Source organism: Protopterus annectens, chromosome 3.part0 (assembly GCF_019279795.1).
Source record: "Protopterus annectens isolate FY-2018-M chromosome 3.part0, PAN1.0, whole genome shotgun sequence".
NCBI classification, from domain to species: domain Eukaryota; kingdom Metazoa; phylum Chordata; order Ceratodontiformes; family Protopteridae; genus Protopterus; species Protopterus annectens.
Window position 1 is genome coordinate 1,616,955,865 of NC_056731.1, and position 23,486 is coordinate 1,616,979,350.

Below are 23,486 nucleotides of genomic sequence, written 5' to 3' on the forward strand. Positions count from 1 at the left end.
GGCCGGGTGATGGAAGGTAGGCCCATCTGAGATGGAGTGCAGGGTGAAGCTGTAGCAGGAGCCTGGGGTCTCGAGTCCCTCAATAGAACCCTCTCCACAAAATCGAACGCCGAAGGGGAGCTGCTCTCCCTGGGATCCGAGAGCAGTCCCCTCGGATCCAATGCGTGGATCGGAGCCGGCGCCAAAGCAGTCGAATCCGAAGGGCCAGTATGCTCCGACCGAGACGGAGTCGAAGACACACTGACACCTCCGGATCCAAAGCTTAGTTCTTCTCGGCTCCGAGAGCTCGGATCCGAAAAGGGACCTGACAAACTCAAGGGTGCTGTCGGCGCCGAAGTACGAGGTACTATCGGAGCCGACACTCCCCCGGCTCCAACGCTACTCAGCTTCGAACCCTGGAAGTGGGTCGGAGAAGGAGCTATCGGGGAGAAAAAAGGGGTCGAGCTCCCCCCTGGAGGGAGGGGGAGGCAGGAGCACTCCCATCTGCAGCTGGGCCTGGAGGAACCTACGCATCATCCAGTCCATGTCTGCATCGGATAAGCTTCTAGTCGACCTAGAGGAGGCCACCGAGGCGGGAAGGGAGTGCCCCTCGATGACCTCGAAGGCGACCAGGCCTCCTCCTCCTCCAGCTCTGGAGAAAAATGGGGAGAATGGAGCCGGGAAGGAGAAGCCGCTTGCTTGGCTGGCAGGGCCGAGGAGGAAGACTCGGCCCACCGCTTGTGATGTTTGTCCTTCTTGCGCTCCCTCCTAGCCAGCGGTGGGAGGGTGAGTCCCGGCCAGGGGAGCAGGGGTGGGGGGGTGGCACTGTCGCAGCCGCGGCAGGTGCCACAGAGGGAGAGGAGGCCAAAGTCGGATCTGGGGCAACAGTCCCGCCAAGACCAACTTTGATCTCCTGTCCCTCAAAGCCCTGGGGTTGAAGGCTGCACAAATAGTGCAGCCTGAAGAGAGGTGGTCAACCCCAAGGCAAATAACACACCGACTGTGGCCATCCGCTGGGGATAGCTTATGGCCACACTCGGTGCATTTAGAAAAAAGGCTTTAGGGGCCTCAGACATACTTAGGAAAGAAAAATTTAAACATTAGGCCCAACACAAAAGTGCCTTCACGAACACACAGGGGGAGGACAAACTAACTAAAAACAGTTAAGATTAACTACACAATTTTACTGATAAACCCAAAACACTAGGGGTAGCACACACACCAATATTTTTAAACCGACAGAATAAAAAAGAAAGATTTTTCTCACAGAAAACTGGACTATACACGCCTGGAAGCTCGATCAAGCTGCTGACTGAAAAGCGGCAAATGAGATCTGAGGGCAGGAAGGGTTAGCAGGGGATTATGGGTAAGGGGGAGGAGCTTGGATCTCGGATCTTAGCTGTTTGAAGCTGCTGGCTCGGATCCGATATGGATCCGATACCCACAGGTTGATGGACAAATGAAGATAACTACTTCAGATTATGTGTTCACCTCTGAATTTAAGCAATATTGGAACCTGTATGAGCATTTTTTTAGATGACATCTGTATTTTTTGGACTGGTACTGATAATCATTTTTTCGAATTCCTTGAATACATTTCTATGACTACTAAGTTCCTAAAATTTACATATCAGATTAACAATAGTGAGTTAAATTACCTTGATGTTAACATTCAAAGGGTAGACAATGGTTTCAAATCTAAAAAACATAGAAAGCAGACATTCTCGAATTCTTATTTTCACTAAGTGAGTGCCCACCCCCCACACCAAAAAAGAGTAATAAAAGGTCAACTGGTTCAGGTTAGCAGAATGACATCTGATGACCAGGATTTTAAAAGAGAATGTGATTTTATAGTAGAAATGTTCAAAGCCAGAGGGTACCCTCCCACACTTTTGAATGATGCATTAACAGAAGTCATGGATGCTAGAGAGTCTAGGTTTGCCCCTAATTTGGGTAAAAATCACCCCTCTGATTATGCAAGGCTAGGTTCGAAGATAGAAGGGGCATCTTACCAATCTGTTTTGACTATCACATATGATGGCGAAACAAATTTGGTCAAACAAGTTATAGACAAGGAGTGGAAAAAAATTTGCAGCCTTATCAGATTTAAACTGTATATTTGACAAGCCACTTAAATGTGTGTACAAAAAAGGACGAAATATCAAAAATATTTTGGAAGGAGGTTCCCATTATAACAATTTTGAAACTCTCATTAGTAACAAAAAAAGTACTCACAAATGTGGAAGTTGTACCCAATGTAAGTACATACGGACTGGGGACATGTTATATTTAAAATGTAGAAACAAATATATAACTACTAGAGGGTATGCAAATTGTAATACCACAGGTGTGGTATATATTGTTTTGTGTGGGGCATGTGACTCCTCCTATGTGGGTAAGACGGAAAGGAGGTTAAAACAAAGAATGTATGAACACCTTTATGATTTAAGCAAGAAAAATGATAATAACGCCCTGTACAAACATCTTCAGGCATGCCCAAAAGCAGAGTATCAATTTTTCATGATAGAGGTGGACCCTATAGACCCCCAGGGGTGGTCCATGGGAGACCAGACTCGAATAGAGGGAACTATATTGGTAATTAGTCCTGGATGCTTGCAACAATTCAGGACTTAATGATATGGTGTCTACTGCCCTAGGGCAGATAGCCTAGTATGAACCTATGAACCTATACTCCGGGTATCACTTCTGCGTCACTGTTAGAGGCACAGTATACTAACCTCGAAAAAGGGCATAGCAAAATTCATTTAAAATGGGTGGCGAAAGCCAAACACACTCTGGCTAGGCTTGTAAATGCCCTAGGGTAGATAGCCTCGTATGAACCTATAAAACCTGTGCTAAAGCTCAGGTCTGCAAAATTGAGAAATTCTTTTTTTTTTTTTTTTTTTTTTACATTTTTATGTATATTCATGTTATTTTATCCTGGTTTATTTATTTAAGTGAATTCTTGATTTTATATACATTTTCATGTGTTTTATTATTTGTCCACCAGATGGTGCTGGACTAGTAAGACTGTCACATGCAGTTTAGAATCCACTCTTTCTGTATCTTGGTAATTAATTGAATCACTGATTTCATTGGTCTATTCAAACAGGAAAAGTTACTTAACCAGGTAACTATGAGGTTTTTGCCCATCTGATGAAGTTCTATGACACAAAAACGTAAGGAGGAGTGTTTTGATCAACGTTTATGTTATTTGTGGATGTGTGTTCCTTTTGCTGTGTATGAACATTAAATCACTTGTGTGTTGGAACTGCTGGTCTCCTGTGCCTAATTTTGGATTACTAGTTACATTTTGGGCACTTTTACCACATCTTTGCTGTTTAATAGAAAATCTAAACCAACTATAACTGAAATATGAAATGTTATAAAAGAGATAAAAGAACTGGATGTGGGATCTTTAATTAGGGAAGGAACAAATTCTACAGACATAAATGAAATTTGTGAGAACATTACATGCAGAAAAATGTTCAGGAGGGGGAGTGAAAGTTAAGGGAAGACAGAAGTGAGCAATTTATGTAATGTTGGATCAAATGAAAATTATGACAAAGAAAAGGTATGTATACTGCATGAAAATAATAATGGAACTGTGGTTATGGTTGCTTTCTCTTCTGTTACTGAATGTTTACACTTCAATTAAAACAAAGACGTGTAAAAAAGGCTGCAAAACTAATCAACAGCCAATGCTGATCTTCTATCAATCAGCAGAAAAGAACTGGGGGAGGGGGGTCGCCTCTTGTATTATATTTTTCCAATGTTGAGGACAATAAAAGACAATTTAACAAAAGAATAAATATTACATTTTAAAAACCTGAAAGCTTACAAACGTTTTTTTCTGCTGATGTAGCATATGCACTTCTGCCTGCAGTCAGAGTGAATTACACTTAATTACTTTAATCATTACTAATGTGACTTCTTGGCCAAATCAGCTACGGAAACCAGACTGAAAAAGTCAAACTACACAACAGGAAATACAGTCAAAATATGAAATGCTTCATAATAGTTACTGACATTTTATGACCTGTTAATTCTGAAAACTCCTACATTCATTACCTGAAGGATGTAAGTGGGGGGCCCTCGCTTTCAGTTAATCCTATTTCAGCTAGCAGGCTGCTCTTCAGTTGTGCTGCAAGGTCATGAGAAGGCCCTGGTTTTGCAGAATCCTGCTCTTCTTCTGTTAAGTTTTGTTCTTCTCTTTCTTTATTCTGACGATTCTGCATACCCATGACAGTCTTCAAATTGGCAGCATATGACATTTTGGTAGGCAATACCTGAAATAAAATGCAGACAAAAAGTTTAATTTGCCTAATTATAAAACACACACAAAGGCACACACATTTGATGTTTTTTTGGTAGGTAGGTAGACAATGAAAATTATTCCACTTTTTCAATGTGGAAAGCAGGAGTTTTGTTAAACATTACTTCAAATGCAAAGGAAGAGTGTATAAATACAGTAAATGTAAAATACAAACATGAAAGGGAGCAGCATATCATATGACCCAGGAAAGGATCTTCTGCAGTACATTTATGTTATTTAGGTCAGGAATCTGCACAATGGAACATGAGTGAACCACACCTGAAAGAAACAAGAAGTTACACAAGGATATAAAATTCTGAACTGGCAATTACTGTACAGCACAAGATGACCCAAATGAGTTAAAGAACCAAACACCAACAGCGAAGGGAATGGCGGAGGGAGGGCAATAAAGCACTAACTGCAGACAGCCAAAGATAACTGATATGGTAAATACATCCATATGTACAACATGGCTCAGTGCAGACAGTAACAAGTAGAATAAACCAAAGTAGTGAAATGACAACAAGGGTTTTCCAAAGGTTTGCATTTTTGCAACATATCATGTTAACCCTGACTTAAGAGAAGGGAAGGGAATTTGAACAACCAGCTTGAAATAAGAGAGAGACTGCAACTGTTGTTGAAACCTCAACATGCACCTGGCTTAAATGAGCATGTGAATCTACACTATACAAACTTGGCCCATAAGGTAAACACCGATTATTTTCCTTGTAGTGTTTCCAATCCTGCTTTTAAGTAGATATCTGACATATTTTGGGCACTTTATTGAAGTAACTAACATAACAAATACTTAACTTTATAAAATTGATAGTTAAAATTAATGATTATTTTTTCATATGTGCCTTCCACATATTTATTATGTTTTACAGATGCTTTGTCATTTATGCATTTTACTTATTTGACATTTGTCTACCAGGAAACTCTGACTGGACAATAACCCTTTTCATTGGAGGCTCAGGGAGAAATCCTCCGCAATTAAATCAATTTTACAGACAGGGAAACTATATATAAGTAAGAAAATATTTATAACTGTTATAAACAAGGTGTGCACATGGCAGGGGGCACAACTACAATCAATTGCTACAATTTACACATGTTGTAGGTGCAGTAGAACAGATATATACTGGAAGACAAAAAGTTACTTTCACCAATGAAGCTAGAACAAGAAAATTGTGACTGGCTAATACAAATTTATTCCTATGCCTCACGCAGAATGTAGGAGTGTAAATGGTTTAGAAGAAGAGGGGGTAGTGTTTGGTAAATCTTGAAAGGCAAATTTTATTTGAGAAGGCATAAGAGCGGTTTTGTAGAAAAGGGGAGACAACGGGAAAAGAACATATGGATAACACAGGAGGACTGTTAGTAAGGGAAGTCTGAAGGATAAGAAATGAAATAGTGAAATAATGAGAGAGCACAATAAGAAGTTCCCATGAGGATTTAGGCTGTGATTAAGTATTGTGTCTAACCCGACAATGCACATGTGCAAACCCAAGTATCCATGAGATGTTGTCTGAGCTGGCACTTACATGCCTTTCTGTTGCAGAGTTGTCTAGGTTATCTGTAAATCCTGTAGAGTTCCAAGTTTTTACTTTAAACGATATTAGTCTAAAGAATTACTTTTTCTCTTCTGGTACCTTTCATGTGACTACATCATGTGATTTAAGCATTTAAATAGCTGGCCACTGTTTTCACAATTGTTTAATGAAGTTCTGGTCACTTACTGAATAAAACAGCTCAATGTTTTAATAAATGTTTTTGTCCTTGTTCACTCTCTGCACTGTTTTGTTTTTTTAGTTTGTCATTTTAATGCACATTGCAGGTTGGTAGTTTTGTGCCAGTTTTTAATTCTCAAGGGGAAACAGAAACCAGAAAGACCTTTGAAAGACCATTATCCACAGCAGAGAAGTGCCAAGGTAAGCCTGACTTCCAAAGCAACATAACTTAGTAAATATATGCAATATATAAAAGAATAGTTCTGTAAAATCTTACCATAATCATAGATGTCCTTCTCTTCTATATACTGCAGTATGCATAACATGATGGAGTCTGCCTCCGGTTGACTCATACGTCTGGCCGTTATACCAAAGTTAAACTGCTATTGCGAAGGTATGTGTGATGAGCTGCATCACAAAAAGTGAATGTCGGGCATTACAGATGTCAGGTATAAAGCGGACATTGGCACATACCTACTTCAGAACTGAATGCCATCAAGTACCACCCTGAAGGAGTGAGTAAACAGAAGGTCAGGCAAGTACCAGGGGGAAGGCAGGAAGGGAGACTACACTGCAGCATATAGAAGAGAAGGACATCTATGCTAATGTTAAGATTTTATACAACTACTCTATGTATTTCTATTCATATGCTGCAGTATCCATAACATGAGGGGACTGGCAGAGAAGCAGCAAAGACATTTCTACAAAACCATGCAGAATAGTCCTGGCAAATCCTGCTCTAGACCTGGAAACAATATCCAGCTTATAGTGTTTGGTAAAGATATGAACAGATGACCATGTAGCTGCTTCCAAAATGAAAGCTGCATTCAGACCTTTAAAGAAGGCCCAAGAAGAAGACACAGCTCTAGTAGAGTGTGCCTTGACTGGGAAAGGAAGATCCTTCCCATTAGCCATGTAACAAAAGGTAATGTCTTTAGAAAACCAGGAGGAAATTATTTGTTTGGAAACAGGGAGCCCCAGGGCTCTTGGGTGATAGGAAATAAAAAGCTTGTCTGATTTTTGGTTTTAGTCAGATAGTATTCTCAGCTTTCAGTGCACATTCAGTGTGTGAAAGATCCTCTCACTAGATGACTGTGGAAAAGGGAAAAAGGTAGGAAGCTTAATAGTTTGATTCAGTGACAGCTCATTCACCACCTTAGGCATGAACGAAGTATTGGTACGAAGGGATACCCTGTCCCTATGGAAAACTGTGAAAGGAGAGTAGGCCATAAGGGCCTGAAGCTCAGAAACCCATCTGGCTGAAGTGACAGCCACCAGGAGAACAGTTTTCCAGGTGCAATGTTGAAGGGAAAAGGTCTTAGCTGGCTCAAATGGAGCCAGAGTGAGCTTTTCAAGCACAAAGTTGAGGTCCCAAGGAGGAGGGACTGGTTTCCCTGGTGATCTGAAATGCAAGACTCCTTTCAGGAAAAGCTTGACTTCCAACCTGGACGCCAAAGGAGGAGTCAAGCATAAGCATGCTGAGATGGCAGATAGGTGTGCCTTGACAGAAGAGTATGACAAGCCACCTTTCATCAGCTCACACAGGTAAAAACAGTACCCACTGGTGGATCCACCGATAGAGGCTGAATTTGCTTTTTAGACACCAGACAGAAAACCTTTTCCATTTGGATCAATAGAATGTTCTAGTAGTGGGTTTTCTGGACTCCTGCTGAGCCTGTAGCACGTCCTTAGTGTAAAAGTGTCTAAAGGGGATCAGAGCCCTATCACCTACAGAGTCAGATTTAGGGTAGAGATTTAAGGGTGTATTAGAGTCCCCTTTTTTCTGTGTGAGAAGGTCCATCCTGTGGGGTAATTTGTGGTGATTGCCCTTGGCTACCTGATGAAGAAGGGGGGAACCAATGCTGTATTGGCCAAAAGGGAGTCACCATAAAGATTTTTGGTTGTTCTTTCTAAATTTTCAGCAGAACTTTCTGGATTAGAGGGAAGGGAAGTATGCATACATAAACATCCCCTTCCATGGAAAGGGCAAAGCATCTACCTTCCATGTTCCTGGGTTTGGGACCCTGGAGCAGTACCTGGGAAGGTGGCTATTCATGAGGGAGGCAAACAGATCCACTTGTGGAGTACCCATTGATGGACCAGGTCCAGAAAAACATCCCTGTTTAACATCCATTCATGGGAATGGGTCAAGGACCTGCTTAATGAATCTGCCACCACATTCTGAGATGATGGAATGCACACAGCCTACAGGGAAACCTGGAAGAGTTGAGCAATCTCCCAGGCATACAGGGCCAATCTGTAAAGGAGGTAGGATTTTGTCTGTCTCTGTGAACGATCTCAACATTCCTGGTTGGATTTTGCCTTTGAAGATTTTTAGGGCAAAAATCAGAACTCTCATTTCTTTGATGATGATATGCTCCTTTGACTGGAGCGGAGTCCAAACATCTCTCACACTCCAATTCTCTAGAGCTGCACCCAACCTGTGTCTGAGGCATCTGTGTTGGGGGCTGGAAAGTTGGAGGGGAAGGCCTGGGTTTTATGCAACCTGTGCTATCCACCACTGTAACTCCCTTCTTAAACAGGGCAAGAGTGGAATTACATACTCCAAAGGGGTGAAGGTGTTGCTTCCAGACTGTTCTCAGCAACCACTGAAACTTCAAGTGTAGCCTTACCAAGAGTACCATGGGAATGGTGGAGACCATGTAACCCAAGAGTTGAAGAAACTCTCTGGCCATGAGGGAACGGAATGAGATCATTTCCTGAAAGTAAGTGGTGAGGGACAGTATTTTTTATGGAGTTAGGTAAGCCATCATTGGAACAGAGAATTCTGCATTTTAGGAATACATGGTCCTGGGTAGGGGTCAGAGAAGATTCTGAAGATTTAAGGTGAACCCCAAACTTCTCAGAAGAGACACTGCAAAGTGCAGGTGCTCCTGCACCTCCTGGGGGGGGGGGTTGAAGCTTGTATGAGTAGATTGTCCAGGAAGGGGAAAATGTGTATCCCATGTACTCTGCAGAAGGCTATAACAGGGGCTAAACATTTTGTGAATATTCTGGGGGCCACAGACAGCCCAAATGGCAAAGCACAGGACTGAAAGGAATCCACAGAAAAATGCAGGAATTTCCTGAAATGGGGATGAATAGGAATGTGGAGATAGGCATCTTTTATGTCTAAAGATACCATGCATTCCTGAGGTAGAATCAGGGGAAGGACAGTAGGAAGAGTTAGCATCTGAAAGGAAGGGACCTTTAGAAAGGTGTTCAGATGAGACAGATCTAAGATAGGTCTCCATGGACCTTCTTTCTTGGGGACCAGAAACATTCTTGAATAAAACCCTTTGCCCATAGATTTTGGAGGCACCTCTTGGATGGCACCCTAGGAAAGCAAGGATTGCAGGACAGGAGGGAAGAGATCCATTTGGTCCCAAGGAGGTTGAGGAATATCTCTGAAGGTTGGCAGGGATTCCCAAACCATGAAGTAACCATGTGAGATAATTAAGATAATTAAAAAAATACAGCCAAAATGTAACCTTAAAATACCATAAACCCAGAGAAATACTTGGAGTCAGTATTATCCCTGCTCTGCTTCCTGCCCCCAATTTCCACCCGCCCCACTACTCCTACATTTAAACTACACTCAGCCACTCCCCTCATACTAAGATCCAATCAGTGAACGGCCCTCCCCCACACCCATTTTTCATCTCTTCCATTCTTCCACACCCTATTAGCACAATCAACCATCAAAATTGACCCACCCCCCCTAACAAAATACAAACAAGTAAAAAAATACTAATTTCCCTGATACCTATACTGTTTCTATTTTACCATCTTACTGCCTATGAACAAATACTTTACCATGGTATTCACTACCCACAAGGTCAAACAGACACCCATGACTACACCCATAATACCAAACACTGTGCCATCCCCAGCAAACCGAATATACGACCCTCAATAATATATCATCCCTGTAAAACCACAAAACACAATCCTAAAGACAAAGACTATATAAAACTAATAAACTCCTAAAGCTTAGAATATCCTGTCACTATAACCTTATAACACATGGGGATATTCATCTCAACCATGGCCCGCCAACACACAATAACCTCCACTCCCCTACCACAACCCCCACAGTCAAGCTACCCCTTTTTACTCCCACTAGTTCCCTCCTAGCATTTCACCTAAATATTAAAAGCATTAACAATAAGATTCCCAACCTACACACCCTCCTAGCAACACACTCCCCAGACATTGTGCGTCTTACGGAAACCTGGCTAAAATCTAGTACTACCAACAATGATATACTACCCCCAGGATATAATATACACCGATTAGACCGTGCTACCAAGAAAGGAGGTGGGACAGCAGTCCTTTATAAAAATACTCTGTTAATAGAGACACCATTCAACCACCCCAATTCAACAATACTGAACTCCTCATAACCAAATTACAGCTTAAACATCGTCTGTGGATATATTCCACCAGGCAACAACTTAAATACCCTGGAGGATATCCTGTACTGGTTATCCACTACTTATCCCCAAGAAACCATAGTTCTTGGTGACTTTAACACTGAGTGGCACCCCTGCTCCTCTGAAGCCCCCCTCACTCATATAAACTTATCTGGGTTTAAACAGACCATAACCTCTCCCATTAGGATAAACAAACCTACCAACAGGGAAAGTATCCTGGAATGGATCCTAGTTAACAACCAACCCCAACGGTATACTGCTGGCACTCTCCCTGACAACCTTAGCGACCATTTTCTAACCTATATCATAAAACATAAGGTAGGAAACCCTCACCAGACCAAATATAAAACAGTGAGGAACAGAAAAAACCTTGACACTGCAATATTCCTAAACAAACTACAAACAGTTGACTGGTCAAAACTAAAAAAATCTACCATTAGAAGAGGCTGTAGCTCACTTTAACACTAAATTACTAAGTACCCTTGATTCCCATGCTCCAGCTCATACAATAAAAGCTAGATCAAACACAGCATCATGGCTCACAAAAGAGACCAAATCTAAAATCAAAGCTAGAAACAGAGCCTGGGCCAGCTGGAGAACAACCAAAGCCCCACTTGACCATCTAAAATATTTTTCACTCAGGAATGACACAAAAAAATCTATTTTACTGGATAAAAAAAGCTTCTACCATAATCTCCTACAAAACAACCCCCAAAAGTTCTGGGCAGGCTTAAATCAACTACTTCAGCCAGGACATTCTACCACCCCAACCCCGGCTAACCATACCCATAGTTCCCCAGAGACCCTAGCTAGCGCTTATAACTTTTTCACTGAAACAATCCAATCCCTAGCAAATCATCGAACCTCAACAAATTTAAACCACATGCCTAATTTATCCACAAATCACCCCGCATTTAGCCTCCAACCAATATCCACTAGTTTTATCAAAATTCTCCTGAAAAACTAAAACCTACCACACTCACTGCTGACCTCCTCCCTGCAGGGTACCTACAAATAGCTGCAGATGCCATTGCATATCCCATATCTATCCTCATCAAAAGAACCTTATCCGAAAATGCTAGCCCCTCTCTCTGGAAAATATCCCACTCCATAAAGGTTGTAGCTCAATAGACATGTCCAACTATAGACCCATTGCCATTCTTTCCCCACTAGACAAAATAATGGAGAAATGTGTACACAAGCAATTAATGCAGTACCTTACACAGAATAACTTACTATCCAACTCCCAGCATGGCTTCAGGCCATACCACAGCACCACCTCAGCCCTCCATTCCTTTACTAATGCCATAAACAATAACAGAAATGACAATAGGCTAACCTCCGCCCTCTTCCTTGACCTATCAAAAGCCTTTGACATGGTCAACCATGAACTTCTCATTCTTTCTCTAAAATCCATTTCCCTCAACACGCACACGATCCAGTGGTTCCAGTCCTACCTAACTGGCAGACAACAGGCGGTACTATGGCAGGGCAAACTCTCTAGTCGGCTACCTCTCACACTTGGTGCCCCTCAAGGCTCCACACTAGGCCCACTACTCTTCTCTATTTTAATCAATAATCTTCACACTGCTATCCCTAAAGCTACCTGTATTCAATAAGCAGATGATTCCACTCTCATCTGTTCGGCCACCTCCCCATCCGAACTACAAATCTTAACCCAAAATACATTTAACACTATTGAGACCTGGCTCACCAACCAACACCTACTACTGAACCCCAATAAAACTAAACTTCTACTCTTCACCCCCACTAGTAGATCTGCCACACTTTCATTCTCTGTCACGTCTAACAATGGCACCACTATCTCCCCAGATCAACACACTAAACTTCTAGGGGTTACCATAGACAATAATCTCAAATTTGACCTACAGGTCAACAAAAATGTACAGACCATCAATAAGAAGCTTGGATCACTGTATAGAAACAAGACGCACTTAACCCCACTGGCTAGGACTGAAATCGCCCGATCACACCTACTCTCTACTCTTTTATATGCCTCACTGTACTCTCAAACCTCAATAAAACCTAAGTAAGCTGTCCCATACCTACAACCATATTGCCAGATTTGCCACTGGCTCCACCTATAGAACCCATCACTGCCAAAATCTGAAACAACTAGAATGGCTAGAACTGCCCAGCTTAATTCAATTCAATCAACTCCTAATAGTGCACAAAGTTCTGTACCACCCTAAACATACCCCCTCTCTTATAAATATTATTAAGGCATATAGCAATCTAAGATCCCTACAGTCAGCCAACAAATTACTGGTCCAAACCCACAAAGCTAATAACTCAGCTGGTGAATCCCTGTTCACCATCCTTGTTGGCAAAACCTGGAATGCCTTGCCAAACTATATAACCCTACAATCCTCAAAGTCTATTAAAAAAACAACCTCAAACAGTATCTCAGATTGAACTGGCTATGCCCATGTACCAACAAAACAATAGCATAATCAGTAATTATTATAGCATAATCAGTAATTTTCTTAATATCTAACTACATCACCATGCTATGTATCCAATCTTACTTGTAAGTGCGTCTGTCCATGAAAACTGTGAGTTACAATCTTACTTGTAATTGTGTCTGTTCATGAGAACTGAGAGTCCCCACTATGGAACATTACTAAACCAATGTACATAAGATATATTACCACTTTGGTTTTATATAAAAAGGCTCCAGAGAGCACACCTGCAATACCAGGCTACAACTCTTACCACCCTTTTCGGCTATCAAACCAGGATCGAAACACTAAAGGTGGAGGAGTGTCCATATTCACTAAGGATATTCACACCACCAGGTTAGTTGCCCAACACAATGCGTCTGAAATTCTTCAGGTGCAACTAACACTAGGTAAGACTGCAATCCAAACTGTAGCTTGCTACAGATCCCCCACCATGCCCCAAGATTCTCACTACACCTTTCTAAACATACTGGAAAATATTAATATACAACAAAACACCATAATACTGGGCAATTTCAACTACCCTGCCATTAACTGGAAAACTACTCGTGCACCAACACCTTTGCCCAACGGTTCTTGGAATTCATAAATTCCAATGCCCTGGATCAACTAATCCATAGTCCCACCAGGTGCTCCAATATCCTAGACCTGGTCATTACCAACATGGGAAATCGATGCTCCACACCTATGGTCACCCCCTTGTTGGTCAGGTCAGACCATAAGCTAATCACCCTTAACATCCACATTCCACCCCCACCCCCCAGTAAGGAAACCTCCATAAAAAACTTATCCAAGGCCAACTTCATGCTACTCAAGTCAGAAGTTACAAACTTCATGACACCCATGCAGATGGGAACTGAAAGTTCGACTGCTGAGTCCTACACTAAGGCAATGTATGAGCACATCCACTCATGCATGAATCGTGCCATCCCAAATAGAACCAAGATGCTCTCCTCCAAAAAAAAGAAGCCAATCTGGTGGTCCCCTGTCATAAAACTTTACAACAAAAGGAAAAAACTGTTGCAGAAAAAAGGAAAATCCCAGGATGCAAAAAACTCCCTTACCAGCCTCAGTAAGAAGCTGAGATCCCTCATAAAATCCTCCAAAGCTAGTTATGAAAATAAAATTGCCAAAGATTCCAAAGACAACCACAATGCATGCTTTAACTATGACAATAATCTAAATGGCAATGCTCAGATCTGCTCTGAGCTACAACAATGTCATTAAATATACTGATCCTATGGATATTGCCAATATCCTGGCAGATCGATTCAGTGCCAACTTCACCCCCCCTCTCACCCCCTAAATGGCCTATCTCAATACTGGAAGATTGCAAAATTCCAGTAATAATGGCCACACAGGTAAAAAAACGCACTCTCCAAAGCTAAGACTACAGCATCCATGGGACCAGATGACATCCTGGGCTGTGTACTACATCAACTGGCACCTCACCTAAGTGTCATGTTTAATCATACCCTCACCTCAGGCTTCGTGCCCACTGAGTGGCGCAAAGCTACAGTTATCCCACTCCACAAGGGGGCATCCACTTTGGATCCTGGGAACTACCACCCCATCAGTCTGACGAGCCTGATCTGCAAGGCCATGGAACGTATTATCATGGAACTTATAAACAAGACACTGGCAACCTTAAAACATTGGACCCCACCCAGTTCGGGTTCGTGAAGGGTCGATCATGTCTCCTGAACCTTACTGACTTCTTCAAATCAGTCTCCAGAGCCGTGGACGAGGGTAAGCAGTTCACACAGCCTATCTGGACCTCGCCAAGGCCTTTGATACCATCCCCCACTCTGGAATCGTAGATAAACTTACTAAGCTGGGCATTAATCTCTGCGTCACTCGATGTGTTGCCAACTGGCTTGCTGACAGAACCCACACTGTAAAGGTAGCTGACTCCAAATCTAGCTCCAGACAAGTGGAGTACCTCAGGGTTCAGTCCTGGGACCTCTCTTGTTTGGCATCTACTTCTCTGAAGTACAGGCCAACACTAAGGGACTCTGGCTAACAAAGTTCACAGATGACTGCAAACTGGGAGCCATTACTGAATCCCCAAATGATGTGGATACTCTACAAAAGGGCCTTACAGAAACAGATGCTTGGCGCCAGAGCCATGGGCTCAAGCTCAATGCCAAGAAATGTATAGTTATCCCCTTTGGGAAAAAACATGTACCCGTGAATGATCACATAGGTGGCAGTACACTAAACACTGAAAGTGTGATAAGAGACTTAGGGACACAGGTGGACAGTGGTCTCACCTTCAATAACCACATCGCCACAACAGTCAGGAAATCCTTCTATGTGGCACATCTCATCACTAAGAGCTTTTCATCCAGAAAAAAGGAGGTCATTGCCCTACTGTACTCATCCCTCATTAGACCCATTATAGAATACAACGCCCCGTTTGGTATGTACCTCTCAAGACATCTGCAACTGGAAAGGCCGCAGAAATACCTCATTAAAAGAATCACAGGCCTAAAGCAGATGCCCTATGCTGACCGCCTTAAAAAACTCCAGCTATACTCTGTTGCATATTGTCTACTCAGAGGCAATCTCTGCTTAACATACAAGGCCATGTCAAACCCAGAGCTGGTCGACATGCTACACTTAAAGAAATCCCAATCCCTCGGAGCCACACGCTCCAGGGATCTAAATCTTGTCATCACAATAAACAAAGCATGCTGGAGGGATAGGTTCCTGACCCAGAGGCTCCCCAGCCTCTGGAATAGACTGCCCATACATGTCAAGCAGAGCGCCTCTTTGGCCCTCTTCAAAAGGAACTTTGATGATTGGATGGGAGAAAGGAAATTCACCCAGGGGATCACGTCAGTCGCCCTGCTAGGCAGGGGGCCAGGGAAGAAAATAGTGTGGGAAGAAATAGCCAGGGAATTGTTATGGCTAGGCTTGTACAGGCCCTAGGGCTGATAACCTAGTACCAACCTATGAACCTATATATTCTAATTGTTTTCTAACTTCTTGTGTAAAATTTGTATATCTGTCCACGAGAACTGAGAGTCCCTACTAGCGAACACTTCTAAACCAATGTACATAAGGTATAGTACCACTTTTTTTATATATTCTAATTGTTTTTTAACTTCTTGTGTAACCTTTTGTATGTTTGTCTATGTGGAGGTTTTCTCCCCTGGCCTCCGCTGAAAATGGACATGTATCCAGTTGGACTATCCCAGTAAACAAATGTAAAATAAATAAGATGCCCTGAGTTATCAGTTTCCAAGCTGGGAAGGATAGGGATAGGCAGAGAGAGAGAGAGACTGGGGCTTAGGGCTGGTAGTCACAGGCTACCAGGCTTTGCCTGAAATGACTGTTTTTGAGGAGGAGTGGAAGGGGAAGATCTCACAGGAAACTGCTTTCTGGTATCCTTTTCCCCCTGGGAGTGTGGTACTTGGAGGTTTTTCTTACGAAGGAAGTCCTAGCTGGATAATTCTTCTGGAAGCAGGGAAAAGGAGAAACAAAAATGTGTTTAAGATCCTGTAACTCCTTCCTCTTTTCCTGGAGGGCTTTGATTAGCTCTGCTGAAGCAATAGAGCCAAAGAGGGCTTTGTTGTCTAAAGGGGCATCCATAAGCTTGGCTTTAATATCATCTGGAAGGGGCTGCAACATAAGCCAAGAATATCTCCTTACGACACAGCCTGTGATGCTGCTGCCCTGGCTGATGCCTCCACAGAATCATAACTGCACTTTATGGAGTGCCTAGTGACCTGGCTACAAGATTTTAGAATGCTAAACAATTTAGCCTTATTAGGGATATCTGGAAGTTCTGAAATGAGCTTGGTAGCATCTGCCATGAGACCAAGAGAGCATTTTGCCATATGGGTTTGGTAATTCATGGCTCTAAAAGCCAGAGTGTCAGATGTGTAAACTTTTTGCCTAACCTCTCCATAATTTTACTTTCTTTATCAGAGGGGAGTAAGGGAGGGGAATGGCGCAATTTGGAAGTCTTATCCACAGCTACAGAAATAGTAGAGGGATCAGCTGAGGAGGCTATGAAGAGAAAATCTGCATCTTCAGGTACTTTATAAAATCTGTCAGGGCACTTAGGAACTGGAGGTTGGGTGTCTGGAGATTTGGACGTAACAGCAAAAGCACCCAAAAAAGCAGGGAGTACAGGGGGAATGGCAGAGACTTAGGTACTCCATTTGCAAGAGGTCATAATACCTCTTTTGGGTATTACAGCCCTGACAGCAGTCCCAATTAAAGAAGTCCTTCATCTGCACAATAGTTTCCCGAAAGGTAATGTTATCCCCAGGGGAATCTGTGCCATTGGACTTCTCCTCCATGGAGGGAAAAACCCAGAGGAGAAGACAGTTGTGAAGAGTAAGCTAAAGACTCATTTCTAGATGAATCCTCCCTGCTCTGAGGAAACCTTTTGAACAGGCCTTTTGTCAGGAGTGGGTGGAAGTGGGGCCTGAACAGAAGAAGCAGGCTGTCGCAAGGCCATGAATGCATTAGAGAGGCCTTGAGTAAAGGCTTCCCAGTCAGGAGGTATGTCAGAAGACAAAGTTGGCTGGGGTGAAGAAATATGCTTAGTCTTCTGTTTCTTCTTTTTAGGGGCCTCTGGCATATGATGAAATGTTGGAGTTCTCGACTTTGGACGACACTCGACGTCTGAGGGAACTTCTTCCTGTACTACTATCTGGGTAACCCAGTGCGGGCCTTCGGAGATGATGAGCCATGGTTCACTCTCGGTGGCTAAGTCAGACGCCTATAATTCCCTCTGGGAGATGGTAAGAGACTCCTTAACGGCTTCCCCCTGGGAACCCATAGAAGGAAACTCCGTAGAGTCTGATGCGGCCTCTGGGTCTTTATCAGCCTTGGGAGGACACCCAGAATAGAGGGAGCAGTCAATGGTACAGGCTGAGGCTTTTTGGCCTTTTTGGTCTGCGGCTCTTCCGAAGAGGCCGACATTGGGTCCATATCCCAAGCAAGGCATTTAAGATTCTGATTTTCCAAATACAGCCTATAGGAAACAAGACGGCTCCTAATGGTGTTACAGACGAAAGCCTTACAGATGTCACAAGAAGTATGGTTGTGTTCTGGGCCTAAGCAAAATAAACAGAGCTCGTGAGCATCTTTATCTGGAATCTGCCTTCCACACTGACACTTACCTTTCTAGCTGACATTAACTCTCAAAAAATAAACACAGTAGCAAGTAAGATAACAACCCCCCCCCCCCACCATGAGGTACTTATCTGAAACATAAACACCACTTTCCAAAGCGAGCGATGACTGGAGCTGGCAGTCAAACAGATGGCAGAAAAGTTCTGAGGTAGGTACGTGCTGACATCCACTTTATACCAAATGTCGGTTTATGGCAGACATCCGCTATGTGATGCAGCTTGTCACACACACCTTCGCAGTAGCGGTTTAACTTTGGCATAACGGCCAGACGTACAAGTCAACTGGAGGCGGACTCCCTTATGTTATGGATACTGCAGCATATGAACAGAAGGACAACAGGCAAACATCCACAGCAAGTGGGTATTGGAAGAGCACTGACTCACACACACACACAGACACACACATATACACTGGATGAACAGATTATAAATTATTTTTCCAAAGGAAACCAGCCAAATGATGCAGCTGACCAGAAGTCCAGACTGTGTCACTCTGGCAAATGATCGCTACTCTCACACAACCTCTCTAGATAAAACCTGAGATGACAATAAGCATTCACGGTACGAAGGGTCTAATCTTCCTCTCAATTGTGATCCTGGAAACCACACAGGGAGATGAATGCAATGAAAGACAGACAAATCAAAAATCATCTTATGGACAAACAGTCTCATCCTGAAGCACAGAACAGACTGCAATTACTCAGTTTGTGGAGTTGTTTCTTGGCAATCCTGGACAGAATCGGTAGAAGCAACACAGTATGATACCAAAGCCTAGGTGTTATAAGAAGGAAAACGATGCAGACAAGGATGAAGGAGGCTTACAGGTATACTCCAGTGGGAAAAGAACATGCTTCCTCTTCTAAAGGTCAGCTACCATGTCTAAAAAGGCTATCCAAACAAACCCTCTTGTTTAAATGCAGCATCCATGACAAATTCCCCCGAGCTCCTCCTCAAGAAATTCTTAAGCCAAGCCACCCTGCACAAGTACATGGCCGAGTCTAGGGCCCTAGCCATAGCATAATTAAGGTACGACACAAAGAAGCCTACTCTGGATGCAACAAAAAGCCTTTACCATTTTTCGCCTTATTTATTTATTTTATTTATTTAACATTTGTTAACCGGGCTAGTCTAACTGGAGACATCTCCATTTTCAGCAGAGGCCCGGGGAGAAAAGCTCCACAAATTGTACAGACAGTAAATACAAAACAAAAATGAAGAGAACAAAGTTTGATAGGATAAGTAAGTATAGTGCACAACATAAGAATTAAGTCCTGGTTTAGTAATACATATAATTAGCAGTTTTGGACTAATATGGGTAGGAGGGAGGAAAGCTTCTCCAGTATCTGACTTACTAGGGTGCACTGAAGAACCAAAGGGACTTAGACAAACTGGAGAACGACAAAAAGTGAAAACGGAGCTGGAGACAAGGTAGATCAAATCAAATACGGACTTCTGAGTAAATTGAAAAGTCTGATTTAATAATTTTAAGCGCTTTCGGAAGGTCCCATGCCCTTCCTTCCTCAGAAATAACAGACGAACAAATTAATTCAAACAGAATTACAAGCAGCAGCTCATATTTAAAAGCAGTTAAATAATGAATTAACTGATTAAACAATTAAACTATGAACAATCTTATGGTTCAATTGATGTCACATCTAGTTAATCTTACTACAAATATTAAGTGTAAAACATAAAACTTTTTAGTAAAAAACACATAGGATCAATTTAGAAAAAATTCAATGCTAATGTTACATGCATTTTAAAACCTACGTAAAAATTCTAATAATCCTTGCCATATGTTAATTGTGAAATTACTTTTCAAGTAAGGGAACTGAACTAAAATAATGGGTAAATGCCACTCTGGGGTGCACTGCGATGTACATAGTTAAGATAAAGTTGAGGGTACTAGGTCGCTATGCGACAAAGAAGAAACCATTCTCACTCACTTCTGATGATGTCACTATGTATGAGATTCTAAAAGCACAGATTGAAATGAAGGTTTTACGTAAGACTGGGGAAGATGGGGTTTCTGATGAAACCAGTCTTTGTTCACTATTCTGTGGTGGTTCATATGGATTTACATTTGATTAGACTAAAATAAACAAGTTTTCCAGATACAAAAGGATTTTTTTGAAGCAGTGCTTTTCTTTGGTTTGGTGAACTCTTGGCTGGAACCTGCACGTTTCTGCTGGTTTGTAAAACCTTGCAAAGTTGTTTGTGGATAGCTCCAGGAAGCAGGATACATTTCTCACAGACAGCCGTTGAGAAATGAAGTGTTTTTATATTAGAGCTATCTGCATTTGACAAACTAGAACAGAATAAGTAGTTATAATTTGTTTGCAAGAAAAAGGCAGTAACCAGTTACTTAAACAGTCTGAAAGTTAGTGAGTTGAGTATGTAGCTGGCTCTGACATCTATAGGAAGCCATTTACCCTGCTAATAACATTGCTTACCTACCTTCAACTACCCTTCTATTAATACTAGGCTTTGCCATGTTAATTAGCTAGGAAATTTACCTAGTGACTCTATGTATCCTGATATATCATAATATGGCTTATATTGTATAATAAACCTTAAAAAGAAGTTATGTACCTACCATAACATTCCATGTTAGTTGTCCTAATTTCGCCTTCCTTCTTGCTGTTTGGGTTCGGAGCCGATCCTCTGCTCCGGCTCTGCCATCTTCTATAGCTCAAGAGCTGTTTACTGGCTCAAGGCTACCCCTTATCCCAGCATGCCCAGCGTCAGCTACCCAGATCTCGTTTGTGATAGTGCACACTAGACATAAGTAGAGTAACCAGTTCCTAAAAACTGGTTGTCCAATACACCTAAACAAGGAAAAAGTTATAAATTACCTGGCATATGAAGTAATAAACGATGCTCAGCCAGTGAAAACAAAAGGGAACTCCTCACAATCCTCTAGGAAGGGGGAAGGAGGGAGGGATGCAAGAAGGAAGGCGAGATGAAGACAATTAACATGGAACGGTATGGTAGGTACATAACTTCTTTATGTTAAGTTGTCCATCTCGCCTTCGTTCTTGCTGTTTGGGACAGCGTCCCTAGCACCTAAAATCCCAGGGTGGCTCATTGGAAAAGACTCTTCAGAACAGTAGAACCAAAGGAAGCTCTGCTCCGGGAGACCATACCTACCTTGTAATGAGAGATAAAAGTGTGAGGGTTTGCCCAAGTGGCAGCTGCACAGATTGAGTCTATGGGCAACCTAGACTGAAAAGCTACAGAGGTAGCTAATGCTCTAGTGGAATGACCATTTGGTTTAGCTGGTAGCTCTTTATTTCGTAACTGATAAATAAAGGCAATAGTATCAGATAACCAATCACTTTAGAAACTGGAAGACCTTGTTTGTTGAAAGCATAAGAAAGAAATAACTGGTCTGACTTTCTTAGTTCCTTAGTTCTATGGAGGTAAAAATGCAATTGTCTGTGTACATCCAATTGGTGGAGCTTGTATTCTGCCTTGTTGCTGTGATTAGGAAAGAAAACTGAACGTCTGAGTTGAAAAGTAGCAGCCCATACCTCCCACAAGTTGTAAAAACGACTACTTAATTGGGTTCTCTTAAAGGATAACAGAAGAAAAATCTAACAAAAGTATAAAAAGCTAACACTCTAATATTACACATTAGTTTAACGCCAACTACCAGATTTACTTGCCTTACAATTCATGCCATAAGATACTATTGGAATTGGATTATCCCCGCTCCGCTCGCCCTCGCTGCGCTCGGGCTTGCTCCGCGCCCCACACTGCCCCCATATCCCACCCGCCCCCAGTACCTCTACATTTATAGATACTTATCCCCACCCCCTAATTTACCTCATAGCCACACCCAGTCCCATAATTCCCCCTCTGTCTCCTCCCACAGAGATATACCTTATTACTCTTTGCACACATATATATCACAATCTTCCACAGCTCTCTACTTAGAATATGCAAACAACCCAACCTCCTAACTCAATGACAATAATAAGAACTATATTCCTTATCATCCCACTTGTCTCTATCACTTACCTAGCTACCAAATATGAAGACCAGCCTTACTTAGGGTACCCCTACCCCAGAGGTAGCACCAATACTCCTCCAGTAAAAGTTTATAATAGACCAAACCTCCAACAGTTAGGTGGCACTAGTCCCAATACTATACACCACTACCAGTTTAAAATCAATCCTAATCAACCCAAATCCAGACAAAATCAAAAGCTGTTAACAAAGCTTACTAAACTATTAGAGTACCTCAGCAGAAACATCATTAAATATGGAGATATTCAACCTAATCCTGGCCCGACAACTGATAACATCCCAAACTGCCCTTCACCCGGGTCTAATACAACCAACCCCTTCCAGATCTATCACTTAAATATTAGAAGTATCAACAAAAAAAGTACCTAGTCTACATGCCCTCCTAGCCACTCACCTTCCAGACATAATATGTATTACTGAAACCTGGCTAAAACCAGGAACCAAAGACATTGAAATCCTACCATCAGGATATAATATACATAGGGCTGACCGTATGAAAAGAAAGGGAGGTGGTATTGCTGTATTCTATAACAATAATCTAAATGTCACCTTTAACACCAATCAACCACCCAAAACTTATAATGCTGAAATACTTGCCTTAAAACTACAAGTAAATAAAGATAAATGTATTAATCTAATTACAGTGTATATCCCTCCTGGGAACAATGTGGAGACACTAGAAAACATACTAAATTGGATTTCTAACAATTATCCCCAAGAAACCATCATCATGGGTGACGTCAACATTGACTGGAACCTATGCTCCTCAGAATCACACCCCATTCACATCAGCCTTCATGGATTTACCCAAATCATAAATACCACCACCAGACCTGGTAATGCCAACCAAAAAGAAAGTATCTTAGATTGGATTCTAATAAATAGCCAACCACATACATATAAAACCGGGACTGCCCCAAATGACCTAAGCGATCACCTAATCACTTATATACAGAAAAATAAAACTGCCCTCAATACAACTCCTATATACAGGTCAATTAGAAGCAGGAAGAAATTTGACCTTTCAAAATTTCAAGAAGAACTCAGAGCCCATAGATGGACAGAACTTAAATATCTCCCCCTAGAAGAAGCAGTATCTAAGTTTAATAATACGTTCCTAGCCATACTCGATAATCATGCCCCAAAAAGACTAATCAAAACAAAATCTAACATTGCACCCTGGCTTACAAACGAAACTATAACCAAAATGAAAAACAGAAACAAATCATGGGATATATGGCGGGCAATCAAACTTCCCCAAGACCACATCCGATTTCAACATTTAAGAAATGTAACTAAAAAATCAGTAATAACTGACAAAAAAAATTATTACAGCCAACTTCAAAACAAACACCAAA

The 23,486-nt window shown here is 42.0% G+C and overlaps 1 protein-coding gene across 1 annotated transcript in view; it reads right to left on the reverse strand.

Annotated features, from left to right (window-relative positions):
- The window catches only part of UBR5 (ubiquitin protein ligase E3 component n-recognin 5), a 3,965,620-nt gene that overhangs the window by 644,319 nt on the left and 3,297,815 nt on the right, over positions 1 to 23,486 (reverse strand). Inside the window, exon 47 of the mRNA XM_044065648.1 lies at positions 4,051 to 4,268. Within this exon, the coding sequence (XP_043921583.1) occupies positions 4,051 to 4,268 (218 nt within the window). The remainder of the gene's footprint in view (positions 1 to 4,050; positions 4,269 to 23,486) is intronic.